This window comes from Piliocolobus tephrosceles, chromosome X (assembly GCF_002776525.5).
Source record: "Piliocolobus tephrosceles isolate RC106 chromosome X, ASM277652v3, whole genome shotgun sequence".
Classification (NCBI taxonomy): Eukaryota; Metazoa; Chordata; class Mammalia; order Primates; family Cercopithecidae; genus Piliocolobus; species Piliocolobus tephrosceles.
Window position 1 is genome coordinate 38,712,227 of NC_045455.1, and position 26,421 is coordinate 38,738,647.

General features: G+C 35.0%; 1 protein-coding gene across 16 annotated transcripts in view; it reads left to right on the top strand.

Moving 5' to 3' along the window:
• The window catches only part of MYCBP2 (MYC binding protein 2), a 282,822-nt gene that overhangs the window by 176,549 nt on the left and 79,852 nt on the right, over positions 1–26,421 (top strand). For 9 of the 16 annotated variants that reach the window (XM_023186011.3, XM_026446684.2, XM_026446688.2 and 6 more), the window contains 9 exons: positions 301–516; positions 4,808–4,863; positions 6,481–6,596; positions 10,079–10,176; positions 10,885–11,001; positions 11,715–11,855; positions 22,252–22,326; positions 24,946–25,170; positions 26,019–26,151. In XM_023186011.3, coding sequence (XP_023041779.2) covers positions 301–516; positions 4,808–4,863; positions 6,481–6,596; positions 10,079–10,176; positions 10,885–11,001; positions 11,715–11,855; positions 22,252–22,326; positions 24,946–25,170; positions 26,019–26,151 — 1,177 coding nt within the window. The remainder of the gene's footprint in view (positions 1–300; positions 517–4,807; positions 4,864–6,480; positions 6,597–10,078; positions 10,177–10,884; positions 11,002–11,714; positions 11,856–22,251; positions 22,327–24,945; positions 25,171–26,018; positions 26,152–26,421) is intronic. The other 7 variants (XM_026446699.2, XM_026446701.2, XM_026446702.2 and 4 more) reach the window with 3 other exon arrangements.

The following is a 26,421-nucleotide window of genomic DNA, read 5'->3' on the forward strand; positions in this document are numbered from 1 at the left end:
CATTCCACTGCCTTTTCCTGTAGTTTATTAGTGGTGCATTTGTTTTTATGTTTTGATATCTCTGATTATGTATTCCAAAATGATGAGGCCTTGTTTTACACTGTGTTCATGGTTCGTGTTGTCAACCCATCTTGAGGTCATTCGAACTCTGTTGAATAAACCTTTGAAGGGAATACCAGAGATAGACCAATGCTAACATAAAGTATGCATAATTGTGAGTTTATAATTGTAAGTTGCTTATTTTGATGTCAATGACAATTTAATAATAATAGTATTTGGTTTCTGTAATACCATGTTTAGGTGGAAGTGAAAGCTGTCCCTGTTTCTCAGAAAAAAACATCTTTACAACAAGATCAAGCAAAGAAACCTCAAAGGATTCCTGGCAGTCCTGCAGTAACAGCTGCATCTTCTAATACTGACATGACTTTTGGAGGACTGGCATCACCAAAGCTAGATGTTTCATATGAACCAATGATAGTGAAGGAAGCTCGATACATTGCCATAACAATGATGAAGGTAATTTATTTTACTTATCAGAAAAATTTTACTTTTCAACATTCGTTTATTTAACCAATATTTCAGTGTTTCAGATGCAGACACGAAATTATAAGTCCAAAGAGCATTTGATGGATATTAAATTTGCAGCAACACTTTTAAGATGATGTTATCCTATCTTCAGAGAGGGTTTTCATTGGTTTTTGACAGATGTCCAAAGGGGATCATCAATTACAGATCAAGTTAATCCAGTCAGAGATACAGGTGTATTAGGCTGAGTTTCAGTTCCTGTGAAAGTATTTGTCTACTTTGACCAGGAACAGTGGCCCACACCTATAATCCCAGTGCTTTGGGAGGCCAAGGAGGGAGCAACACTTGAGGCCAAGAGAGTTCGAGACCAGCCTCAGTAGCATAGTGAGACCGCATCTCTACAAAAAAATAAAAATAAAGTAAAATTTCTAAGTACTTGTCTATTTGCAATTTACTATTCGTGCTAGAATGTATCTCTTGAGGGTTTCGCTCTTTACCTATGCCCCCTTCAATTTTGGATTCTCTCAAATGCCAGATGTATCTCCTAGAACTCTTTGGGATTTTTAGCTCTCTAATAACTTTAGACATTTAAAAATATACATTTTGGATGTTCTAGTTATCTTCAGAGGCAGCGTTAGTCTGAATTATGAAGGTAGTCATTATTCGAAGCTGAAGTTTGTAATTTTGGCATTTTCAGAGAGCAGTCATGAGCATTGAAGGCTTTTGGGTAGAAGAATGGCTTGATTAGATTTGAGTTTTATAAAGGTTATAGTGGAATATGGATGGTGTAATTGGGCAGATGATCAAGAAACATGGCTTGGTTTTAGTCTTTTTAGGGGACTGTTGATTTAATTTGGTTAGATATGCTGATCAGTTGGACTACTGAGTTGTCTATCAGGATAGATTCAATAGAATTGGTAGAACCTGGTAGCTGGTGGAGCTGGAGTAAAGAAGAAAGGTAGGAAATAAAAGATGAAATTCACATTTTGAGCTTGTGTCCAATTGATAATGGAAAAGGGGCAGGTTTTGGTTGAGAAAGATAACAGATTCAGTTTTGGATGAGATGAGTTTTAGGTACTTCTGAAATACCTATGTGAAGATGTATAAAACAAAGTTGGATGTAGAGACCTGAGTGATCACAGTCTGACCTCAAGAAAAGGATTCAGGAATCATTAACACTTACATTACTTATGAAGTCATGGGAATAGATGATACCTTTTATGGTGAATGAAGACAGAAGTTCCAGGATAGGATCCTAAGAAACACCGATATCACTGAGTCTCAGACTCTTCTCTGCATCAGAAGCATCTGGAGCACTTACTTTAAAAAAAGATTTCCAAGCACCCAGAGATTTAGATTCAGTGGGTTTGGAGAGAGAGTCAGGAATTTTTCTGAAACAAATATGCAGAGTGATTCAAATTCAAAACCTATACTTTGAGAAATACTGATTTACAAGATAAGAGGAAAAGAAAGGAAAAGGAAAAACAGTTCACATTGGTAAGAGTACTAGCCAAAGAAACAACACATAAACAAGGGAATGGCTGAAGTGAGTGTAGATAAGCCTCTCAAGATGTTTGACTGTAGAAAGAACCAGAGGAAATGGAATTGAGTGAAGACTTTGGAGTATGGGGTCTTATTAATAGAGATAGACTTATGTATTTGAGTGCTGATTAGGAGATAATTCAGAGAAAGAAAACAATAAAGACACTCTGAATATAAAAATAGAATCTAGAGCTCAAGTGGTAGCATTGGCCTTAAATAGGAGGAATAGTGCTTGTTTCATTCTACCAGGAGAAGGAAAAGAAAGCTTAATACAGATGCTAGTAAATTTTAAGTTTTGCAGCCAAAGGAATTATTTAAAACCGTAATTATGTGTTTTGGGTTGGAAATGGAAGTGATGAATCTTAGGGTCAAGGTTTTGAAACAAAGGGGAAAAAATGAAATTGTTATTCCTTGAGATTGAAAGAAAGCACCTTTGAATAATCAATTGAAATTGAAGATTATTTGTAAATAACAATGTGAGTCATATGAGCATGGATAAAATAATCATTTGGATTGATCTAGCATTAAAATTTTGCTAGATAGTTCAGCAAAAGAACAGTGGAACAAGAAGTTGAGTATATGGTAGCTAAAGAGAGGACAGTGGAACCTAACTTACTTTGGAAAGGAAGAAATTTCAGAGAGTCAAGGAAGTTAGAGGGACTAGACGTCAGATTAGATATAGGAATAGTAAAAAAAAAAAAAAAAAAAAAAACAACAGCTCACTTTATTTTGATTTCAGAGACAGAACAATTCTGAGTAATGTCACAGGTCTGTGACTTTTGGTGTGAGTGGCTGGAAAAAAGTTGAAGTTATTGAGGTTAAAGAAATCAGGGAATGAGAAATTGGAGTTTTAGATGAATTGTCCACTGGCTGTTAAAGAATTCAAGGCTACAAATTCTTCTCTATTCGAACACTTATTTAATGAATTTAGTTTCTAGTCTCCTTACCTCCCTAGTCTTTTAGTTTCCTATGGACATACTTCAATTTGTATAATTTCTTTTGCAAATTTTGTTACCACAACAAAATGCAATATTTCAAACACATTCTGAGTAGTCTAGGTTTGGAGCAGGTATAGAATACCATTCCCAAACAGTATCTGTGAAATGTTAATTCAGGTTCCGGGAGGAAATTTTCCTTATCAACCATTCACAGATACTATGTACTCACCCAGGAGTAAGCCAAGTATTATACAGGACGGAAAAATGAGATATGGTCTCTTCTTTCATTACTAAGTGTGTTAATAATATGTATGTGAGGGAAAGTGATGAAGTAGAAAATACATTGTACTCCAAGTCTAGAAACCTGGATTTCCTTCTTTTCTCACCTTTGTATAGCCAAAGACTCAGCCTTAACTTACGTTTTTCTCACGTGTAACTTTTGAGTAGGTAAAGTCAGCTAGATCATTCCTAATTAATTTTTATGAAAACAAAAAGGGTAGAGAGAAGGAAAGGGGCTTTGAGTTTGCTTCCTTTTGCTGTAAGTATAGGAGGAGTTAGACGTGAATGAGCAGTTGGACATCTTGACTTGAACCTTGAAAGATAATGATTTCTTTGCTAATGTTGCAGGCATACAGAAGTATTGGGAATAATGTGCCAAGTTTCATGTACCTACAGCCCATTTTTGTCTTTACATTTTACCATAATTGTTTCAGGTCGTTTTGTTATTTTTTATTAAGAAACAGATTGCTACATGTACGATTGAAGCCTGCATAAACCCTTCCTCAGACCCATTACTACCCCTTCCTTAGAGGTAACTGCTGTCCTGAGTGTAGTGATTCTCATTCCTGTATATATTTTTAGGCTCTTGTTGAATACAACTTTATTCATAAGCAGTATATTTTGGATTGTTCAATATGTTTTCCAGAAGTTTATAAAATAGTATCATATTGTATGTATCATTTTGCCAGATTTTTGCTTAATATTATTCATTTTAACTGCTTTAAAGTATTCCATTGGGTTACTATTCCATAATTTGTCCATTCTCCCATTGATGGACACTTATTATAAACTGTACAGAAATAAACATTCTGTATTTGTCTCCTTTTGTACATGAGCAAGAGTTTGTGTAAGATACATACTTAGAAGCGGAATTGTTAAGTTGTAGGGCATGCACACCTTCAACTTCATTAAGTATTGTCAGAACTCACATTCCCATGAGCAATGTATGAACGCAGCAGGTGCTGCATATTCTCCTCAGCGCTTGGTTCTTACCAACACAATTTGATGACCGTGATATGATTTATTTTAGTTTTGTTTTCTTTTCTATTTTCTTTCAAGTTTAGTTAAATAATTTTTCTGGTCTTTATTGACCTTTCAGATTTCTTCTTCAGAGAATTGTCTTGACTCTTTTTTTGTTGTTGTTTATCTCTTTTGTATGGATTTGTTCTTTATATATTATGGATGCGTATCACCTATGGGTTGTACAAGTTAAAAATCTCCTTCTCCAAGGTGGAAGCTTTTCCTATCTTTATAGTATCTTTATTTTGGAAAACTTTAAAATTTTAATGTACTCAGAAGATGTTATCTGTTTTTTTTCTTTTGCTTTTTTTTTAAGTTTTGGATCTTCAAACCACATAGAATTTATCTTTAATAAATAGTCTAATGTAGGTCATTGAGGTTTTTCTTTTTATCCTATATGGCTAACCAGTTGTCTCACAACCATTTATTGAATAATGTATTACTCTATTAATCGGGAATATTTCTAAATGATTTTACAATTGTTACTGGTCTCTTTTTTAAAGGTTTATGAAAATTATTCATTTGAAGAACTACGTTTTGCATCACCAACTCCTAAGAGGTGAGGATCGTTTTCTCAAAGTATAACCAAAACATGTGTTGTCAGCTGCTTGCAACTAAAATCGTCCTGCATTTCAACTTTATTTTCTATAAATAAATACTTTATAGCATTTTTCTAGGTTGCCGTTGCTGATAGAGATTTGTCACATAATAATGTATAGATTGGCAGAAAGCATGTGTTTACATTCAACTGTAATACTGCCAGCATGTTACATAATACTACCTACTAGTGAAAGTAGGTATGTAAAGTAGGTATCTAGTATCTAAAAATGTTTAAATTGACTGGTTTAGGATTGAATATTTTGTTTTTCACTTGTTTGCTATTTGAAAATTAATCCTTTTCTCCTTCCAATGAATTGTGGAGAGATTTCAGCATGTGGTATACTTGTATTTCATTGTACTGTCTTAATTTTTCAGCCGATAAGTAATTCTGTTAACTTTATATTTAAGCACATTTTTTTGAGTTACTATTTTATTTGTTAGTAACAGTACTTCTTAAAATAGACACTTGGAAAAAATAATTAAATGCATTATAGTTTGGAGAGATCACCTCCATAGAATTTAGAAAAATCCCTGAAGTGAATCTGGGATAGCAGAATTATGTATAGGCTGGAAATGCCAGTTTGAAACTCATGGGGAAAATACATTTGGGAATCATCTACATAGAGATGGCATTTATTTAAAACTGAGGAATGGATGTCACCTAGATAGATGGCATAGGTAGAAAAAAGATTACCCAGACCCAAGTCTTGGGGCATTCCTTAAATTAAACGGTAGTCGGAAAAGGGAAAGCAACAAAACACTGACAAAGAATGACCAGTGAGATAAGAAAAAAGCCAGGAAAATAAATGTCGCTGAAGCAAAAGGAAGGAAGTATTTCAAGATAGGAAGAGTTGTCAGCTATCAAATGCTACTGAGAGATTGCTGAGGATGAAGTGACCACTGAACTTGGGGACATGGTGGTCATTGGTGACTTTGACATCAGCAGGTGTAAGGAAATGTTGGAAACAAAAGCCTAGTAAGGATAAATTGTGGGAGGGAAGTAAAAGTGAGAAAATGGAGTTTGATATAAATAGGAGAAGAGATGTAAGACCTTACTAGAGGAGGCTGTAATATCAAAGGGAGGTGTTAGTGAAGGTTCTAAAGTTTGTGTGCTAATGGAAATGATTCAGTAAATTGAGAGTATTGATGATGCACGAGAGAGAGAACAAGGTGATTGCAGCTTGAAAATGTTGAGGGAATAAGATTCACAGGACAAGGGCAGGGGCTAGCTTTGGATCAAATCCAGGACACTACCTCCATTCTACCATGAGAGAAGGCAGGGGAAAGTAGGTTTATTAATCACATTGCAACTTTGAGGTTGTATCTGATTGCTTATTGTCTCTCAAGAAAGAGGTGAGGTCATGATCACCTGAGAGTGAGGAAGAAAGGTGGCGCAGGTTTGAGGTAATAAAGAAGTGAAATTCAAGCATTTTGGAGAGTAGGCAAGCATACTATGGCAGGGTGGTAGGATTGCAAGGAGGTATGCAAACAAATTAAATTTTTGCTGAACTATCGTAATGATGTTGGCTGCTTAACCAAAAGTAAAATTTCCAATATCCATCTTATTTCTTTCCAGACCCAGTGAGAATATGCTGATCCGTGTCAATAATGATGGGACTTATTGTGCAAATTGGACTCCGGGGGCTATTGGACTCTACACTATTCATGTTACCATTGATGGCATTGAAATCGGTATTTATTTTTTAAGCCGTGAGCTACTACTTACTTCGAATAACTAGAATCAAAATTATTATCTTCTAGTTTTGCCCTTTAACTCGCATCATACATATGGTTAGGTTTCATAACTTATTTGAGGCCTTGTTTTCTCATTCATAATAAGTATTTAATTAGTGCGTTAACATTTTGTAATAATTTCTAGTGTCCACCCAAGCATTGTAGCCCTCATGACTCCTTCCCTGCATTCCCTGATGTGAATAGTCAGGTGTGCTCTCTTCCACGGTGCTGTGTTACCCTGTCTTTCCCTTGCGGGTGTGTCTGTGCTTCTCCTGACTGTGAGCAGACAGCATTCATGTTTGGATCTTCCAGTGTAGCTCAGTGCCTGGCACATAATAACAGTAAATATGGATGAATGAATGCATTTTTCAATCTATCAATGTGTTAGTCTGGGTTCTTCAGAGAGACAGAACCAATAGGATATCTATACAGTCATGTGCCTCATAACATTTTGGTCAGTGATGAACAACATATATAGTGGTGGTCCTGTAAGATTTTTACTGTACCTTTTCTCTGCTTAGATATATTTAGATATGCAAATCCTTACCATTGTGTTACAGTTACCTACAGTATCCAGTAGAGTAACATGCTGTACAGGATTGTAGCCTAAGACCAGTAGGCTGTACCGTATAACCCAGGTAATCTGTACCATCTAGGTTTGCGTAAGTCCACTCTGATGTTTGCACAATGATGAAATTGCCTGGTGATGCATTTCTCAGAACATTTCCCCCATCTTTAAGCAATGCATGACTATATTAGATACATGAGAGGGGATTTATTAGGGAAAATTGGCTTGCACAGTTATGGAGTCTGAAAAGTCCCATGATAGGCCACACCTGCAGACTGGAGACCCTGGGATGCAGGTGGCCTCAGAACCAGAGAAGCAGATGATGTAACTCTCAGTCTGAGGCCAAAGGCCTGAGAATCCAGGGGGGGCACTAATATAAGTCCTGGAGTCTAAATTTTGGGGACCCTGGAGTTCAAATGTCGAGGGACTGTAGAGGAAGTGTTTATCCAAGCTCCAGAAAATACATATGCGTTCACCTCTCCTCTGTTTTTGTTTGCTGTGTGTCCCCAGATGATTGGACAGTGCCTGCCCACATTGAGAGCAGACCTTCCCCACCTATTGCACTCATACTCACACGCCAGTCTTCTCTGGAAACACCTTCACAGACCCAAAAGTTATGCCTTACCAGGTTTCTAGGTATTCTTTAATTCAGTCAAGTGGACACCTAGAACTAATCATCACAACCATTAACTTTCAAAAACATACTGCTTTTCTTTCAGGCATTAATCTTTTCTTTTCTTTACTTTTAAACTGTGTGTATAATAGGATAACAAGGAGAAAACTATAGTACTTATCAGTGTGAATTTCTTGTAACGTTATTTTTCCTGATGCTCCTCAAGAAAAGGGGTTTCTGTGATCAGATAGGTTTCAAAAACCTGGTACAGGATGAGTATCTTTTATCTGAAATGCTTGCCACCAGAAGTATTCTAGATTTTGGACTTTTTCTGATTTTGGCAGTTGAGCATCCCTATTTCAAAATTTCAAAATTCAAAATGCTTCAATGAGCACTTTTTTTGACCATCATGTCAGCACTCAAAAAATTTTAGATTTTAGAGCTTTTTGGATTTGGGGTTTTCAGATTAGAGATGCTCAACTTGTATATGGTAGTCTCACTTGAGACATTCACACAATCTACATTAACATATTAGGGATTCTGAGAAGTTCTGAAATCAAGAAATTTGTCTAACTATGTTTAATCCTTATCATGGGACTGCTTGCGAGTGGGAAAGAGAGAAACAGGGTGGAGATAGTAATAATACCAATTAATATTTCACCAAAATATTTGGGAAACCCTGCTTTAAGTAGTTTGCTTTGTCAGTGGAGGTAAAGAGGTACTTTACATTGATGTAATTGTATGTTCTCATACATTAATATAACTATATAGACTCAGATACACCCAGTTCACCTGACCGTTCTAGAGACCTTCGCCAGCAGCCTTTGCTGCACTCTTGTTTATTTCAACATATGCATAAAGCCTTTAGTTCAGCAACCGTTTTTTGGTTCTGAGCATACATTGTCCTGAGTAAGACAATTCCTGTCAAGTGTTAACACTTTACTGAGGATTGTGAAAGTAAAACAGGCAAACCAAAATCATATGAAGTAGAATATAAGTAGTGACATACAAGAGATATAAATTACAGTAGGAATTCAAAAGTCGAAATAGCCAAGAATGACACTGTGAAGATTTTCTTCTCTCTAAAAATTCTGGTAAAATTTCAGTAGTTTGAGTTTTTTTCATCATCTTATCTAATTGTGGGATGAAGGAAACTGATACAAATTAGATAAGAAAAATCCACTTATATTTGTTTTTTGGAATGAAGCTGAAGAAAAAGACTTGCTTACTTAGAATCATCCATTTCTTTCCATACTCAACTTCACTGCTCTTCTTCCTAAGTTTTCTCCCATGCCATCAGTGGGCTGCAACCTTGCTTGACCATGGACAAGCAGAGATAATAATTCATTAGAACAATTACAATAATAATAGCTAACATTTATTGTGCATTTAATATATATATCTAAATTTGTTCTACATGTACTTTTTTTTTTTTTTGGAGACAGAGTCTCACTCTGTTGCATAGGCTGGAATGCAGTGGCACAATCCCTGCTCACTGCAACCTCCACCTCACAGGTTTAAGCAATTCTCATGCTTCAGCTTCCTGAGTACCTGGAATTACAGGTGTGTGCCATCATGCCCAGCTAATTTTTGTATTTTTAGTAGAGATGGGGTTTCGCTATGGTGGCCAGTCTGGTCTTGAACTCCCAACCTCAGGTGATCCACCTGCCCCAGCCTCCCAAAAGGATTACAAGTGTGAACCACTGTGCCTGGCCCCTTGTACATTTTAAGTCATTTATTTCCTACAACAGCTCGGTGAGTTAGATACTATTATTTTTCCCATTTTATAGATGAAGAAATTGAGGCACAGAGAGTCAAACAGTTAGTGCAAGATATCGGAGTAACCAAAGCAGTCTTAACATGAGAACCTCAGCTTCTCATAACCATGCTACATTGCCATAGAGATGAGCGGTAGAGATGATGGGTGGTATTCTGATTTGATATTGTCTGATAAGATTTAATTCTCGAGAGTTTTTTTTTTATTATTTTCCATTTTTCCTGTATCATTTCATATGTTCTAGTTAAAGATAGGGAGCCCCTCCTTTTCCTTGACCTCCTGAGATACTCCTTTAGAATCTCAGGGCCATTTTAAAATATTTCTCTTGTTTAGCTTACTAAATATCCATTACCTTAAAAGGACAGAAATCAGATATTTGTGTTAATTTTTAAAAATAGCCTGTGGATGTTTATAAGATTAGGTTTAAGGATCTTCTTTTTCTTTTTTTCTCATATGTTACAGTTCTCTTATTTTTCTGACAGATGCTGGTCTGGAAGTAAAAGTAAAAGACCCACCAAAAGGGATGATACCACCAGGAACTCAGCTGGTCAAACCAAAGACTGAACCTCAGCCTAATAAGGTTAGGGCAGAATGAGCTGAGAGCCAGAATCATTCAATTTTTACATGTTTGTCACTGATGCTTCAAAATGGCCAGTAAACATCTAACATTTTACTTGATATCAGGACTTAAATTCTAATTATCCCTAAATAAATTTAGAGAGTAGTTTATGGTAATATTTCTAAGTTATAACATATGTACTTCTTTCTTTGTGTAATGCTATCGTAATTGATACATATTGTATTCTTCCTGCTATATAACATTTACAATGAGCCAAAAGTCTACTGAAATTAAGCGTAAAGTTTGCAAGGCAAAAATGTCCTCTACTGTCAAAAGAAAAGTTAACTTCTGAAATCTAAAGAGTAAGTACAGGCATTTTGGTAAACTGCATGTTAAAAAATGAAATATTGGTAATTGAATTTGTTTTTCTAAGAGAAACAAATGGTTTTTATCCTTCTTAACACATATCTTCAATATTTAGAAATGAGTTAAAGTATATATAGTTGTCTAAGTTTTATTTTCAGTAATGTACATTTCAGTGCTTAAAAGTTCTGTGGTTAGTGTTGTTATAAAGCACTGTTATTTGCAGAGGGAGCCTCACTACAAATAATTCTGGAACCTTGTTAAGAATTATGATACTTTCGAACCTGCTTAATTTTACTTCTTGCTACTTATAAGATCTCTATTCCATGTTCTTCCTACCTCACTGTTTATCTTTGCCTTTCTCAGGTTCGAAAATTTGTGGCCAAGGACAGCGCAGGGCTTCGCATTCGTAGCCACCCTTCCCTTCAGAGTGAGCAGATAGGCATAGTGAAAGTCAATGGAACTATCACTTTTATTGATGAGGTAATTGATAAAGGAGCTCTTGGTAGTAAATTTTGGACAGAAAGTTTTTACATTGTTTTCTTAATAATAATGTTACTGAGTTTTTTGTCAGAATGTGTTTTAAGCAGTTTGGGAAATATTTTAAAACTACTTTATAGAATGTGTTCATTGAGTTTCAAACATTTCATTTATTTTATCGTTAAAAAATAAAATTATATTTTGAGCATGAAAAGAACAATGTTCAACATATTATTCAGAAATCTATACATGTATTCACTGAATATGGGTATAGTTTTTCATGACATTTTAAAATGTTGTTTGTTTTGAAATGTGTTTCTTGCTGCTTTAACTTTAGACAGTGTATTTTTCTGGTAATACAACCAAGTAACTTCTGATTCTTAGAATATAAATATAAAGGAAGGAAGATTCGTATTCTTTTGGGTAACATCTGATGTTACTGTTTAAACTATGTATCTTAAAGTGTGGTTTCCTTGTGTTTTTATTCCTAAGTGAAATCGTTTTTATAATCTTGTCACATGAATTATCATATTGTTTTGGCACTCTTTGCTGCTTTTTTTTTCCCTGGAGGGTCTCTCAGACTTACTTTCTACAAAAACTAGATGCTTAATCTCCACATCCACCATTATTTTCCTGCTTTGCAGACTTTCAGACCTTGCTAGCCTCATAGGACTTACAGGAAGGCCTGGCTTGTTTCTGTTGCTTTTTTTCTATAGATCCATAATGATGATGGTGTGTGGCTGAGGCTGAATGATGAGACAATAAAGAAGTATGTCCCTAACATGAATGGTTACACTGAAGCCTGGTGCCTCTCTTTTAATCAACATCTTGGCAAAAGTCTTCTGGTCCCTGTTGACGTAAGTAAAAGGTGGTTTTAAAAAGCATTATAGATACACGCTGTTTTTTTTTTACAGGGCTTTCTTTAATTAAGGCTTTTCAGTTCTGAGGTAACCCACAACTAAGTAACTTTTACTTTACAATTTCTTGAATTCTTAAGGGCTTCTGTGTAATGAAAGTGAAGTTTGGCAAGGTTAAGGCCCTTAGTGCAGATTATGATCCATCACAGATAGGCAAGAAGTAGTAAATTTAATTAATTACTACTTAATTAAAACTACTGAATTCCTTTCCAAGAGGTAGAAAATGAGACTGGTTACATTTTTTTCTTTCTTATTTATACAATTATTTGGAATGAATTCCAAACTAAAGTTTATGAACTCCAAATTATACATTCAAAAACATGTATAAATGTATGTTATGTTCACATTTTGCATTTAGTTCTGTGTGTTTTGTCTAATTTTGAATTTCTTCTTTCTTGGCTTATAATACTATTATTTAGACTTGTGGTGCTATGTAGTATTCTAGTTGAAGTTAAATCCTAGTCTTTGAGAGAATTCATTGTACCTCCTTGTTAAGTATAGTAGAATAGAGCCAGTGTTCACAAGATTGCTACTTCATGAAGTATAATAATAACCCACACTTCATTTTATATATTAACCAGGAAAGAATGATTTTTCCCTTTTTTCATTACCATCAAATGTGTGTGCTCTTTAGGACAGAGCTAATAAATAGCACAGGTAAAATTTTATTTAAAAACTTAGTATTTTAAACAGTTGAATTTCTTAAAAATCAGTTTATAAAGTTAGCTTATTATGTCAAACCATTCAGTATATTCCATTTGACTTTCTCCTTGATTGTCCATAATAATGTTCTCCAAAGCAGTAGTTTATATAATACAAGACAATTCTTTGATGAACAAAACATTGGAATTTCTATTTGTATTTATTGATCTCATTCTTTTTTATATGCTTTTGTGTATGTTTTATAATAGCACGGTGGAGACTTTGTATATATAGAGAGAGCAAGGAAGAGAGAAGGAAGATACGTGATCAAGAAAATTTAGAGTGTTGGCTTACTGCTTTACGGAGGTTAAATTGAACAATGATACATCTATAATTAAAATACTAAATTTTAAATCAAAAAATTACATCAATTACATCTTATTAAATTTTCCTCAGATTTATACTTGCAGTTAAAAATAAAAAGGACTTTGACCTTCTATGAAAGTGTATTTTAAAAAGATAATTATAACCACCATTTTTGTACAGTTTTTTTTCCAATGTAGACTTTTTTGTTGGGCAAGGGGGAGTTGGGTTTTGTTTTTTATACAAATGGGAGAGCCGGGTGAGGTGGCTCACGCTTGTAATCCCAGCACTTTGGGAAGCCGAGGCCGGTGGATCACCTGAGGTCCGACCAGCCTAACATGGTGAAACCCCATCTCTACTAAAAATACAAAAAAATTCGATGGGTGTGGTGGCGGGCGCCTATAATCCTAGCTACTCGGGAGGCTGAAGTGGGAGAATCTCTGGAACTCAGGAGGTGGAGGTTGCAGTGATTCGAGATCGTGCCACTACACTCCAGCCTGGGAGACAGAGCGAGTCTCTGTCTCAAAAAAAATAAAAATATAGTGATGGGGTCTCACTATGTTGCCAGGCTGGTCTGGTCTCAAGCTCCTGAGCTCAAGCGATCATCTTGCCTTGGCCTCACAAAGTGCTGATATTACAGGCATGAGCTACCACACCTGGCCATTGTGTGTTTTATTTAAGATAATTTTCTTCAGTCCCTAATAAAATGTTATTCCAGATTATATTATCTATTCTACCTCCCCAGTCCAAATTTTCTCCGATTTCTTTGCTCATTTGAGGAACTGCTTTTGGGAGAGAAAGATACTCACACAGATAAAGCAAGTCAATAAACAAAGGTAGAAAGGAAGAGCGAGAAGTATCATCTGTCAAAGTTCTGAATCCCACGGTTTTGTTTTAAAGCATTGTGTTCTGTTATTTGATGCTTTTGAACACCATCCAAGAGACTATCTGTAGTAGACAGTCTCCTTAAGGGAAAGAAGGGAGTAACAAAGGTTAGAGGAGCGGTAAGGAGTGGAGTGAGGCATGCAGATACTTGTGGGTGGTTTTCACTGGAATGTGTGTACGGAGGTTGTAAATGTAAACAGCTCAAGAGTGTCTGGTATTGTTAGGAAGCTAGGGTTTTTTTGATTTCTTCATTTTAAGAGTAGTAGTGACTTGAGAGTTTTATAAGTTAAAAGAAAGATACTAGTAGAAAAAGGGAGAAATTAAAGATGTAGATGACAAGGCTGAAGACTGAAAAACAGGAGGAGGAAATGGAATTAAGGGCACCTTGGAGAGCTTGCTTCTGTAAAACAGCGGGGGATATGCCTGGCAGTAGTTATGTCTTGGAGGAGGGAGGGACGAGGGGAAGAGGTTGAGGGAGACTACAAGTCCCCTTAAAATAGAAGATAGGAAAACCATCAGTTCACAGTGAAAAGAATGAGTTAAGTTAGGGGGTTGAGAAATGCGATGAATATTTGGAATATCATTTGAAGAATTACTGGGCCACTAAAGACTCAATGAGACCACTGTATAAACTCAGCAGGAGTCCCTTGCCTAATCCTTTATTGCCCTAAGTGTCCAGAATTAAAAGAGCCAAGAAAGAGCCAAGAAAGCATATTCTAGTACTAGTTGCTGAGCTGCTATGACAGAAAGAGCAATTAAGATCATCAACTCTGGGAATGTGGACTCAGACCTAAGTTAGAAATGTGAAAGGACAAATGGAAGGTCCAAAGGATATAGAAGATTTAGTAAAATCCTAGAACAATATAGTGAATGCACTGTAGTTAAAGAGTTGGAAAAATGCAGACAATAAAGTAGAATATTTGTATTTGATATCATAGGTAGGGCACTTTAAAGAATGAGATGCTCTGTTACATTGCCATGGGAGGGGGGCTGAAGTGCAGTGCACATGGAAGTCACTGCAAGTGCCTAAGTCTAGGAACTAAGAAGCTAGGCAGGTGGAAGATCATCTGCATGGACTTGAAGACACACAGATGATGTGACTCACAAAGTTAAAGATAAAAACAGGCTGTACGTGGTGCACGCCTGTTATCCCATCCCTTTGGGAGGCCAAGATGGGTAGATCACAAGGTCAGGAGTTCAAGATGGTGAAACCCCGTCTCTATTAAAAATACAAAACTTGGCCAGGCGCGGTGGCTCAAGCCTGTAATCCCAGCACTTTGGGAGACAGAGATGGGCGGATCACGAGGTCAAGAGATCGAGACCATCCTGGCTAATGCAGTGAAACTCCGTCTCTACTAAAAAAAAAAAAATACAAAAAACTAGCCGGGCGAGATGGCAGGCACCAGTAGTCCCAGCTACTCGGGAGGCTGAGGCAGGAGAATGGCATGAACCTGGGAGGCGGAGCTTGCAGTGAGCTGAGATCCTGCCACTGCACTCCAGCCTGGGCAACAGAGCGAGACTCTGTCTCAAAAAAAAAAAAAAAAAAAATACAAAACTTAGCCGGCCGTGGTGGCCGGTGCCTGTAGTCCCAACTACTCAGGAGGCTGAGGCAGAGAATTGGTTGAACCCGTGAGGCAGAGGTTGTTGCAGTGAGCTGAGATCACGCCACTCCACTCCACTCCAGCCTGGGTGACAGCGAGACTCCATACCAAAAAAAAAAAAAAAAAAGATTAAAAACAGTGTGTTTACCATTGGAGGAAGGGGTCCATAAGACACAATTTAAACTCATGGGGGGATGGAAATAGTTTGATGTTGAATCAGGAAGAAACAGCAGTTTTGATATAAAAATGAAAGAACAGGCGGGGCGCGGTGGCTCACGCCTGTCCTGTGATCCCAGCACTTTGGGAGGCCGAGGCGGGCAGATCACGAGGTCAGGAGATCAAGACCATCCTGGCTAACACAGTGAAACCCCCTCTCTACTAAAAACACAAAAAACTAGCCGGGCGAGGTGGCGGGCGCCTGTAGTCCCAGCTACTCGGGAGGCTGAGACAGGAGAATGGCGTGACCGCGGTAGGCGGAGTTTGCAGTGAGCTGAGATCCGGCCACTACATTCCAGAAAAACAGGTGGATGACATAAGGGTTTATGGTTTGTGTGGTAATCAAAGATGACAGAGGGAAATTAACTGGCATAGGGCTCTAAACAGATCCGGGATAAAGTTACTTCAGTATAGATGTTAACTGAGGGCTCACACAGGATCAGAGGCCTGACATAGGCAGGGACAGGCATGATTTTCCAAGGTTTTATCTGTAGGGACTAGGGCAGACCTGTTACCCAGTCAGTACATTTTTCTTAAGAGAATCCGACTGTGCAGGGCTAAACATGATAGGGCATAGAGGGAATATTGATTCCCTCTCATCCCCTCAAGGAAATAACACAGCTAAATAGTTGCATCTTGCTACCTCTTCCTTTGTATCTCTTATACATTTACTGCTGGAAAAACACTCTTATCTTTTCTCCCTTCTTACTTGAGTTCCTTTAGAGTAAACGAAACTTAATCATGGCTATTAATTGTAAAACATGACTCAATAAAAAAATGAAAGCTGGGAGATATGAAATAAAATTAGAAGGATTCAAACACCAATGCTGCTAACTTAAAAAGAAGTGAAAGTACTAAAAAGTTGCCTTCAGCACTGTTTACATCTATCTCTTCAACCTTTTCTAGTTAAAACATTTTGTATTGACATCAATGTGTGCACCTTATTTGGATCGCGACTCAGACAAACTATAGAGAGGAGTGGGGGCAGAGATTGGAAGTTTGAAGACTGACTGAATGTTGGATGAATTATTTTTTAAAATAAGATTGCTATAATTACCCATATTAGATAATCCTTAAAGTGATCTTGTCACGCTGTCTTGTTTATTTTACTCATGTTTTAGAATTTGTGTATTCGTTATAAGTATGAACTTAGCTCAATTTTGATCTGTCAGTCATTCTATTTAAACACCATATTTGACTAAAAAATATTGATATCCTAATTTAGTTCAAAGGTGACTTTAACTGTTTTAGCACTTTAGTAATGCTCTAGTTTAGAGACAAAATAGCATTAGACATTCATATTATGACTGTATCGTTTCCAAAATAATTTTTAAGTCAATGGGAAAGATAGAGCTAAATAGATGAAGGGTTCAGATCCTCTGTGAGGCATTCATTATCAATTATGTAGAACGTTTTGCCCTTTTTAGAACACTCTTCCTTTTTGTTTGGTTTTGGTTTTTTTGTTTGGTTTTTTGTTTGGTTTTGTTTGTTTTGTTTTTTAGAGCACCTTGCCTTGCCACCCAAGCTGGAGTTCAGTGGCACCATCTTGGCTCACTGCAATCTCCACCTCCCAGGGTCAAGCGATTCTCATGTCTCAGCCTCCGGAGTAGCTGTTATTACAGGCATACACCACCATGCCCAGCTAATTTTTGTATTTTTAGTAGAGATGGGCAGGGTTTTACCATGTTGGCCAGGCTGCTCTTGAACTTCTGGCCTCAAGTGATCCACCCATCTTGGCCTCCCACAGTGCTGGGATCACAGACTGGGATTAAAGATGTGAGCCACTGCACCCGGCAGAGAACATGCTTTCCGACTTTACGTCTTAAGAGTCTTTGTTTTGTTGTCTAATTTATCTAGAATGGTTTCCCTTCCATTTTTTTGTAATCTTAGGTTGTCCAGACTCAAAAATTTATTGATGATCTTCTTCTCTTTATTTCCCAATTTTTCTATAGTCATTAATTCATTAATTGCTCCTTTAGTAAATATTTGAGTTCTTATTCGTAGGATTCTTATTTGCATTCTTGTTAGTAATAAATACTAAGCTGGAAAGTAGGCATTGGGTGGAGATGCAGAGGGGAGGGATACAGAGTAAATAAGATGGGGTGAAGTTCTGATCCTTGGAGTACTCGCCATGTAATGTGGTAGACATACCATATTCACATAATTAAGTTGCTTTGTGATAAGTTGTGGGATGGCTTCACTTAAGTGACATTTGAGGAGGTCTTGAAGAAAGGTTGCCAGGAAACAGTAAAGGAATTTCTAGACAGAGAATCAAATGTTCAGAGTTTTGGGGACATGCTATGTACGTGAACTGTTGAATAGTTGATATAGGTCAAGCAGAGAATTGAGGGTGGAAAACAGGTATGCACTGGGAAGATTAGGTTTCCCTCTTCCTTCTCAGGCTAATCTGTACAAGTAGAAAAGGTTTACTTCTTTCTTCAGCTACCCATAATATATGTTTTTCTTGCCTTCAGTCCATTTGTGTTTATGTACCTCTTATTTCTGTTTTTAAGCTACTTAAGGGTAAGGACTCATTCAGGATCCCTTCTTACTCACATTGGTTTCTTCCTAAGCGTTAGAAATTACACTTTGCTCATAGTAGGTTTTCACAATTTGTTAATGCTTTGCACATTTGTGGATGCTTAATTTTAGTTCTTTGCATTTGATATGATCATTCTCTTTAAAATAATTTCTAACATATATATGCTCCTTGCCTTAATTATGTCATTTAATCCCCATTGTGACCCTGTGATGTTAAGCATATTATAATTCTCATTTTTTCAATGAATAAAGATAGCCACTCACCCAGGAGCACAAGTAGAAAGTAGTGGAGCTGGTATTGGAACACCAGTTGTTATGATTCCAAAGCCCATGCATTTATGTTCAGTATGCATTAATCTAGTAGAGAGATAAGGATACATATAGTTATAAAAGGATGAAGCAACTATAGCTGTGATAATCCTGTTACTTTGACTAGAACTGCCAAACTACAGAAAGATAAATACTTAAAACCTTAATGGTTGAATGAGGATGAATAGCATGATATGTATTGAAGATGACATGAGTCATTCTAAGATGGCATACCTGGGGAACATTGATTGATTTTAAATTAAAATTCTAAAGATGTGGAATCTACAAAATGTGGGCTAGTACAATGTTTCAAATATCAATGAAAATGCAAGTAAGAAAATGAAAAGAGAATTTATTATGCACTTACCATGGAAGACACCAGACTCTCTGGAATCACGAGCTTAATTTTTTGGAAAACAAGTGTACTTCTGTGATAGGAGATGTTAATAGTTTGAAACTTACACACCCAGTTCTTTGGATACTGTGTCAAAAATGAGATCTTTTAACATTGTGAGGGGAGTTGAGTGGAAGAGAAAGTTTATATCAAGGAAAGTAGATGATAGACAAATGGAAGTATTCTTAGGTATCTTTATAGTTCCTATATAATCTGAATTCTTGCAGAAGCAACTTGGGTCTCTGTATATCTCCATACATTTATATAGATTACTTCTTATTTTAGGCTGATGGGTGTTTACATATAGAAACTATACTGATTTTCCACATTTTGGGACCTGAAAAATTTGAAGTAGAGTTGAAGAGAAAGTATCATTTGTTGATCTTGTTTGTATAGCATCAGCTGGGTTAATTGATAAAATTGACAAATGTTTCTTGCATTTTGAATTCAATTTCATTCTTTTGGGTTACCTAATAACACCTAGCAGTCACAGCTTTAACATAACCCAGGTTTCCTGATTTTGTTAATAGCTTTGTCTGTATGTGTATATATGTATATATATATACCTGTTTTTTTTAATCCTGATATTAACTTTAATACAACATTAGTAAATGTGCTGTTCTTAGATAAGAATAGCTTTATTTCATTATTTAGCTTAGTGTTAATGTTTCATAAACAGAATGAGATTGAAACAGTTAAATTAAGACTGTAATAATTAATATATATATGCTATGCTTAATTTTCCTGAGTTATTTTATCATTTTGCTTTAACAATGGCAATTCTTAGCTTTGTGCTTATCTAACACAATGGAAGATTTTTTCTTTTCTTTGCCTGAGCATTTGGCATGGTTAGTCACATGTTTTCACTGTGATACTTATTCACTTATTTGGTCTCTTCTATTCCTTGAAAGATTATCAGCTTAGAGTTACAATTTGGTGTTCATTAATTTAGTTAGGTTCCCAGTATGCTTTAATTTTCTGATTTTCTTGAACTTTTCTGCCTTTAAAATAGTATTTGAGAACGAAATGTTATTGTATATATATATGTGTGTATGTATATACACATGCACACACAAGCTGTGCTTGTAATAATCTGTGAAATTATACTATATGAAAGCTGACATATTTTAATAGTGAGAAATTGGGGCTTTGGAGAAATTAACATTTTCATGAATGTTCATATCTTTAGACTAAAACGTTTCTAAATTTTCAGAGAACACTACTCAAGAGTTTATGTGTGTGTTTGAGATGAAGTCTTGTTGCCCAAGCTGAACTTGAACTGCTGGGCTCAAGGAGTCCTACCTTCTCAGCTTCCCAAGTAACTAGGACTACAGGCATGTACTACCATGCCCAGCTAAGTTTTAAAATTATTTTGTAGAGACGGGATCTCTCTGTCTTACTCAGGCTGGTCTCAAACTCCTGAATTCAAGCAATCCTCCTGTCTTAGCCTTCTGAATAGCTACAAGTATAGGCATGCACTACTGCACCCGGCTATTGAAGTATATTTTATTTTTAAACTCCAGCTGTCTGTTCATCAAATTTCTGCTTCTTGATAAATGCAATTTTATTAGGACATTGCATTTTGAAAATAATCTTATGATAAACCAGTGTGAATTAATAATTTTCTACAACTGCAGAACAAGAGCAAAAAAAGTATAAAGTTTCAGTTTACATAGAAACATTTACAGAATTGATTTTATTGGCAATTTATTACCATAGTTAGCAGTCACATCATTTTAAAATATCATTGTACATGCTGTTGACAGAGAAAGCACTTATGTTTGCACATTGCTTAAAAGAGCTTTAAATATTGTCAGCCAGTGACCACATTGCTTCTTTATCACTAACTTTACCTGCATTACTTTTAACAATTGCTTTTCACATTGTTTTAATACTAATTTATGCTAAAAAATAGAATATGCTAAAAAGAAGTGATATTGTTTTGTGTAAAAAAAATGTGTCCCACTATGCTTTGTAAGGGAGAGAAACCATTGACCAAGTACTCTACAAATTCTTACATACATGGATGAACCAGTAAAGACATTTTTCCCCTAAAACATAGCACTTCAAAATGCTCTGCAATATGTTTTTCACTTTACCTAAAGAGAAAGGACCTTATTCACTATCCACTTTTAATTAGGGGGCAATTGGCTTTGGTTTTGGTTTACATTTATTTTTAGGCATATTATTTGACACTTTTTTAGGGTTTTAAATGTCTTACGTTTATAAGTTTCTTATATATATGATATATATACACTTACATATATGTTTCTTACATATATATGTATATATGGATATGGAAATCTAGAACTGGAGAACGGTAAATGAAGTCTCATTATCTAAAATGACATAATTGGTAGGGACTTTTGATATTTCTTTTTTGTTGAAGTCTTAGTTGCTCTTTTTTATTAACATTTCAAATGTCCTCTTTTTTGGTTCAAAATAACCTATCATAATATTTACATAAGCAATAAAATTGTGCAGTTGCTACTCACTGGAAAGATTTTAATTTCAGATCAGATAAATGTAGATTGATAGCATGAGATAACTACGAAAATATGTATCATTTAAATTATCAGTAAAACATTTTGTGAAAATGTTGATTTTTCTGGGATGTTTCTGTGAATTGATTGTTCCTTAACAAAACATTTTTAGACTTTGACTTAGAGATCCTAAATGCTCTGCATTTCCTAAACTTTGAGATGGAGAAGAGTAGGCCTGTCTTTTGATAAAATTGATTAAATTTTTATCTTTTGATAAAAAATTGATTGTACGTATTATTTATGTTTTTCTTATCAAATTTGTTAGTAGCATTCAGAAATATTTCCAAATGATTTTTTTCCTACTTATCGAGGGAAGGAAAATTGAAAAAAAATGACTGAGACTTTTTGTTTTATTTTTTACTTTCTTATTTTTGTACTTCAAAAAGTGATAAGTTCACATAAACTACATGCCATTATTATTCATAATAATAATTGCATTTTCTATACAATCTACATCATTTCCATTTTTATTAGAAAACAGCAGACTGGTTTCTGTCATAAAACAAATCTGGCTTGTATTAGAACAAATATGTCCTCATTTAAAGAATTTTAAGGTTTCTGTCTTGCATTGAGTATCTTAAGCTTTATAACAACGTCTGGCTCTTAATTTTAGTAAATGGCATGACACACTATATCCATGGAGAGCTTCTGACAAAAACTTATCAGACAGAATTTCTTCAGTGTGTTGTTTACTCAGATGGCTTCAGTTTCTCTTTAGTAAAATATTTCTGTGTTGGTGCTAGAGTGCAGAAAAATGTTGTTACTGTGCACGCATCTTCTGCAGATGATATCCTGTTCCCTTTCGTTGTTGATATTTTTCTTTCTTAAACTTTGTTGCTCAGAATATCTTTAATGCTAGCCAAGGAGTCAGGGATTTGGACGTATTTTCATGGACTTCCAAAGCTTTTTTCCCCCAGGTGAGTTAACTGTAAGGAACAATCATGTTTTATTCAGGTATTTCAGCATGTATAACAAGTTTTGTGTCTTTGAAACCTTTGCTTAAGATTAATAAAACCTTTTAACCAAACAACGATCTATGTGAGGTGCTGCAATTGAGTTTTCTCCTTGCTCCTGCCGAAAAGAATGTATTATTAGTTTAAGTGGTACTTCCACATGACTTCAAATTTGCTATATTTAGTTTATGACTGACTTTTCCAATGATTATATCTAAGATTAGTGTTTTCACAACTAACTTATTTAGGTGGCAGTGTGGCTGTTTTCACAACTAACTTATTTAGGTGGCCTTATGGCTCTTTTATTTTTTCTGCTGCCAACTCACATTCCCTCTTTGAATGTTCACCTGAGAATGGGATGGGGATGGAGGGAGAAGATAATAATATTGAAATTCATGAATTTAATATGCTGGTACCTGGGTCTTACATTTCAGTGTTGAATAAAACATGTATTTTACTATTGCTTGAGCGTGATAGGCACAGTTCTGTGACTTTATGTCTGTCCATTTTTTATACTGTTTAGCACAAGAATTGGATAAACTTTGTTTTATACTTATTAATATAGTTTTATTACCTTTACAATAAAATATTGTTTTAAATTTTTAACAAGTTTTCATAATTGCCTTTCAGTGGCTAGTTTGCAATTATAATTAGTTTTACCAAGGCTTAACTCCCAGTGTTACCCTGAATGATCAAAAGTTAGAATTATTGTTATAATTCATTAAATGCACTAGGAATATTGTTAAATACCAATGAAATTGGGGTGTTTTGCTGAATCTGTGGATATTTGCTTTCTTATGTGACCATGCAATTTTTAAGAATCAGTTGTGAGTAGGATTAAAACTTGCCTCTTCCAACTGTGAAATGGCATGATGTATTTATTTATTGACCATTTACAAATAGACATTTTAAAATGTTTACAGAAAATCTTGTGAGTGTAATAGCAAATATTATGTAAAGTTTAGACCTGTGTTACTCTCAATTTTTATCTTGAGCACTCTCTGTGTATTCATGTAGGTTTGCATATATATAAATGCTTACAAATATATATGATGAGTATATAAAATGTGTATTTTACATTTATTTTTGGTTGTAAATCTAAGCTTTTTGAGTGTTTAAAATTCTCATTTCCATTGAATTTCCAATATGTAACAAAAGAATATTGGTAAATAAACTATAATTATAGTAAATGTAAATTAATTCTTCTTAGTACATATTTGTATAAGTAAAAATTGGTTATTCATCACTACAATGAGATTCACAAAATATGTGAAAGTTAATGGTGACTTTAACGTTTTCCCTGACCAGTCATGTGTGGAATTAACGAAGTAGCAGGTATACAGAATTCTTGAATCCACATATTTTTAAACCTGAGGATCTTGTTTTTAATATTCTCCTGTGTTACTGTCTATATGAACATGTATACATCTCTCTTCTTATGAGGCTACTGGTAGGGATAGAACTATTTAATACAATTTTATCTTGTATAATGTTAGTTTTTAATTATTCTATTTATAACATTATTAAATATCAGTTTTAACCTAATGTTTGCATGTGTGTCTCTTTATGGTTATCTAGTACTCTATCTGAATATGAAATAAACTCTAGAGTTCATATTACTGTATTTAAAAATGCAGTTGAAATCTCTTTTAAAGGAGTAGTGATGGCAATGAGAACACCCAGTGTGGACCCTTTATTTGCATTTAGTTGGGAAAAAGAGAAAATATGGAAAGGTTATTATTTCTCTTTATTCCATTCACATAGGAAACAATCTTATCACAGCATTGCAATTTAACAGCAAATTTAGAGTAGGTTCTTTTCTTTCATTTTAGAAGTGACTCTTTTCGGTAATATAAATTTACGTTATATTTACTTAAATCCATGTTTAATTTCTCCTTTCTACTAAAAATACAGTCTTTTCTGTTACTAGCATTAATGTATCACTGCATAGTAATGGCTTAACAAATCTAGCAAGACATTTTTATTTCTACAACATTAGAAAGTATACGTTGTTGAAATTTTGTAAGCATCATTATTTCATTCATAATGAACAAATACCAAGATATAGCTATATTTTAATGCATATTTTTCATCATCTCTGCTTATGGATCAGTTTTCAGATTCTTCATACCTGTTTTCTCTATTTATAAATAAGTATTTCAACATGGGAAGAAATGAATATTTAGACTTTTTTTTTTAACCCATAACAATATACAATAATGCGGTAATAATGATTCAAAGTTATTCCCTTGTGGTTCACATAGTATAGTATTTTTATTTTTCCTACTGTTAAATTTAAACATTGCATTAAAGATAAAAGTAAAATCAAGGATGATTATATTTCTCAAATTGTGGTGGGCAGAAGCCAGAGGTCGATTGGTTTCCTGCTATATTTTCTTGACTTCAACTTCATTTTAAATAGCATTTATTGTTGAAAAACAGATCAGTTATCTTTAGTTATGTGTTTTTTTTTTTTTATAGTGACAGTACTGTAGACTTGTTATAAAAGCTGTTAATAGGAAGGCTTTGAAAGTGATAATAGATTGTATTTTGTTTATTTTTCTTTCCTATTCAAATTTTCAGGAATCTAAAACTAATACTGATGACTTTTTCAAAGACATAAACTCCTGCTGCCCACAGGAAGCAACAATGCAAGAACAAGATATGCCATTCTTGCGAGGAGGGCCAGGCATGTACAAGGTAGTGAAGACGGGACCTTCAGGTCACAACATCAGAAGCTGCCCTAACCTTAGAGGTATCCCAATTGGAATGTTAGTTCTGGGAAACAAAGTCAAAGCAGTGGGAGAGGTATGGATTCTTGTAGCTTCATGACTTCTAAGATACTCATTTTTAATATACAACCAAAGCATCTCTTCTAAAGGTTGCCATTTCTGCCACAGGTTTTTCAATGTTTATGTATTTTATCTTTACTTGTATTGCAAATACATAATTTTTCTGTGCTTCTGTCTAATGATTTGCATAATTATCCTTGTGAAAACAATATATATTAACAAATGATTTGTATTGTATATATAAATGTTTGGTATTTGCATTTATTTTTTCATTATTACAAATGTACTATACCATCATGGATTATCAGCACTTAAAATATTCTATGTGATCAGTACGGAGATGTGATCATATGCAAAAAGTTTCACTTCTTTGTTCCCATTCATAGGTCTCACTGAAGTCCTGAGCAAATAAAATTACTCTTTAGGTTACTGTGGCATTTGCCTCAGCTGATAAGCTTGAAGATGTAGTGTGTCATGCTATTTCTCAGTAAGGGTCATTTTCAAGTTACACTGTGGATACTCTCAACCTAAATAATAGCAAGTCGGCTGTGTTAGGACACTTTAGGTGCAGAAAAAAGAAAATGAGCCATGTGTTTTTGGGTAACACTTAAAATTATTTAGGGATTATCTTTGTGCTTTGAAAGTTATTATTTTAACCAAATTCATAAATCAGCAGTATTTTACAGAACTTTTTATTGACTTCTGTCTTACCTCAGGCTGTGGCCTTAATTTCAGAAACTAATTTCTTGGTAGAAATGTATTGGAATGATTACACTATTCAGACACGTGAGCTTTTTACTGGTTTTCATACTGAGTTCCCTAAAAGAAGCAAGCCAATCAATCATGCTTTTTGTTATGTACCAGGTAACCAATTCTGAAGGGACATGGGTGCAACTGGATCAGAACAGCATGGTAGAGTTCTGTGAGAGTGATGAAGGAGAGGCATGGTCCTTAGCTAGAGACAGAGGCGGAAACCAGTACCTCCGACATGAAGATGGCAAGTTGGCTTAAATTTGTGATTTATTCCAATTAAACTTTCAGATACAGAAGTTTTATGCCTATTGTATTGCTTTTGTTTTAAAGAGTTTTTTGTGTGTTTGTTTTTTAAGTAAAAGCAAAACTAAAAATTAAAAAATCTTGCAACTGTTAAAATTGGTTTGTAAAATATTTGAGTACTTAATGCACATTAAATAAGAAATTAAAAGAAAATTGGAAACATATAAAACAGGCTTTTTATTTCAGTAATATAAATCTGTATACCTCTTTC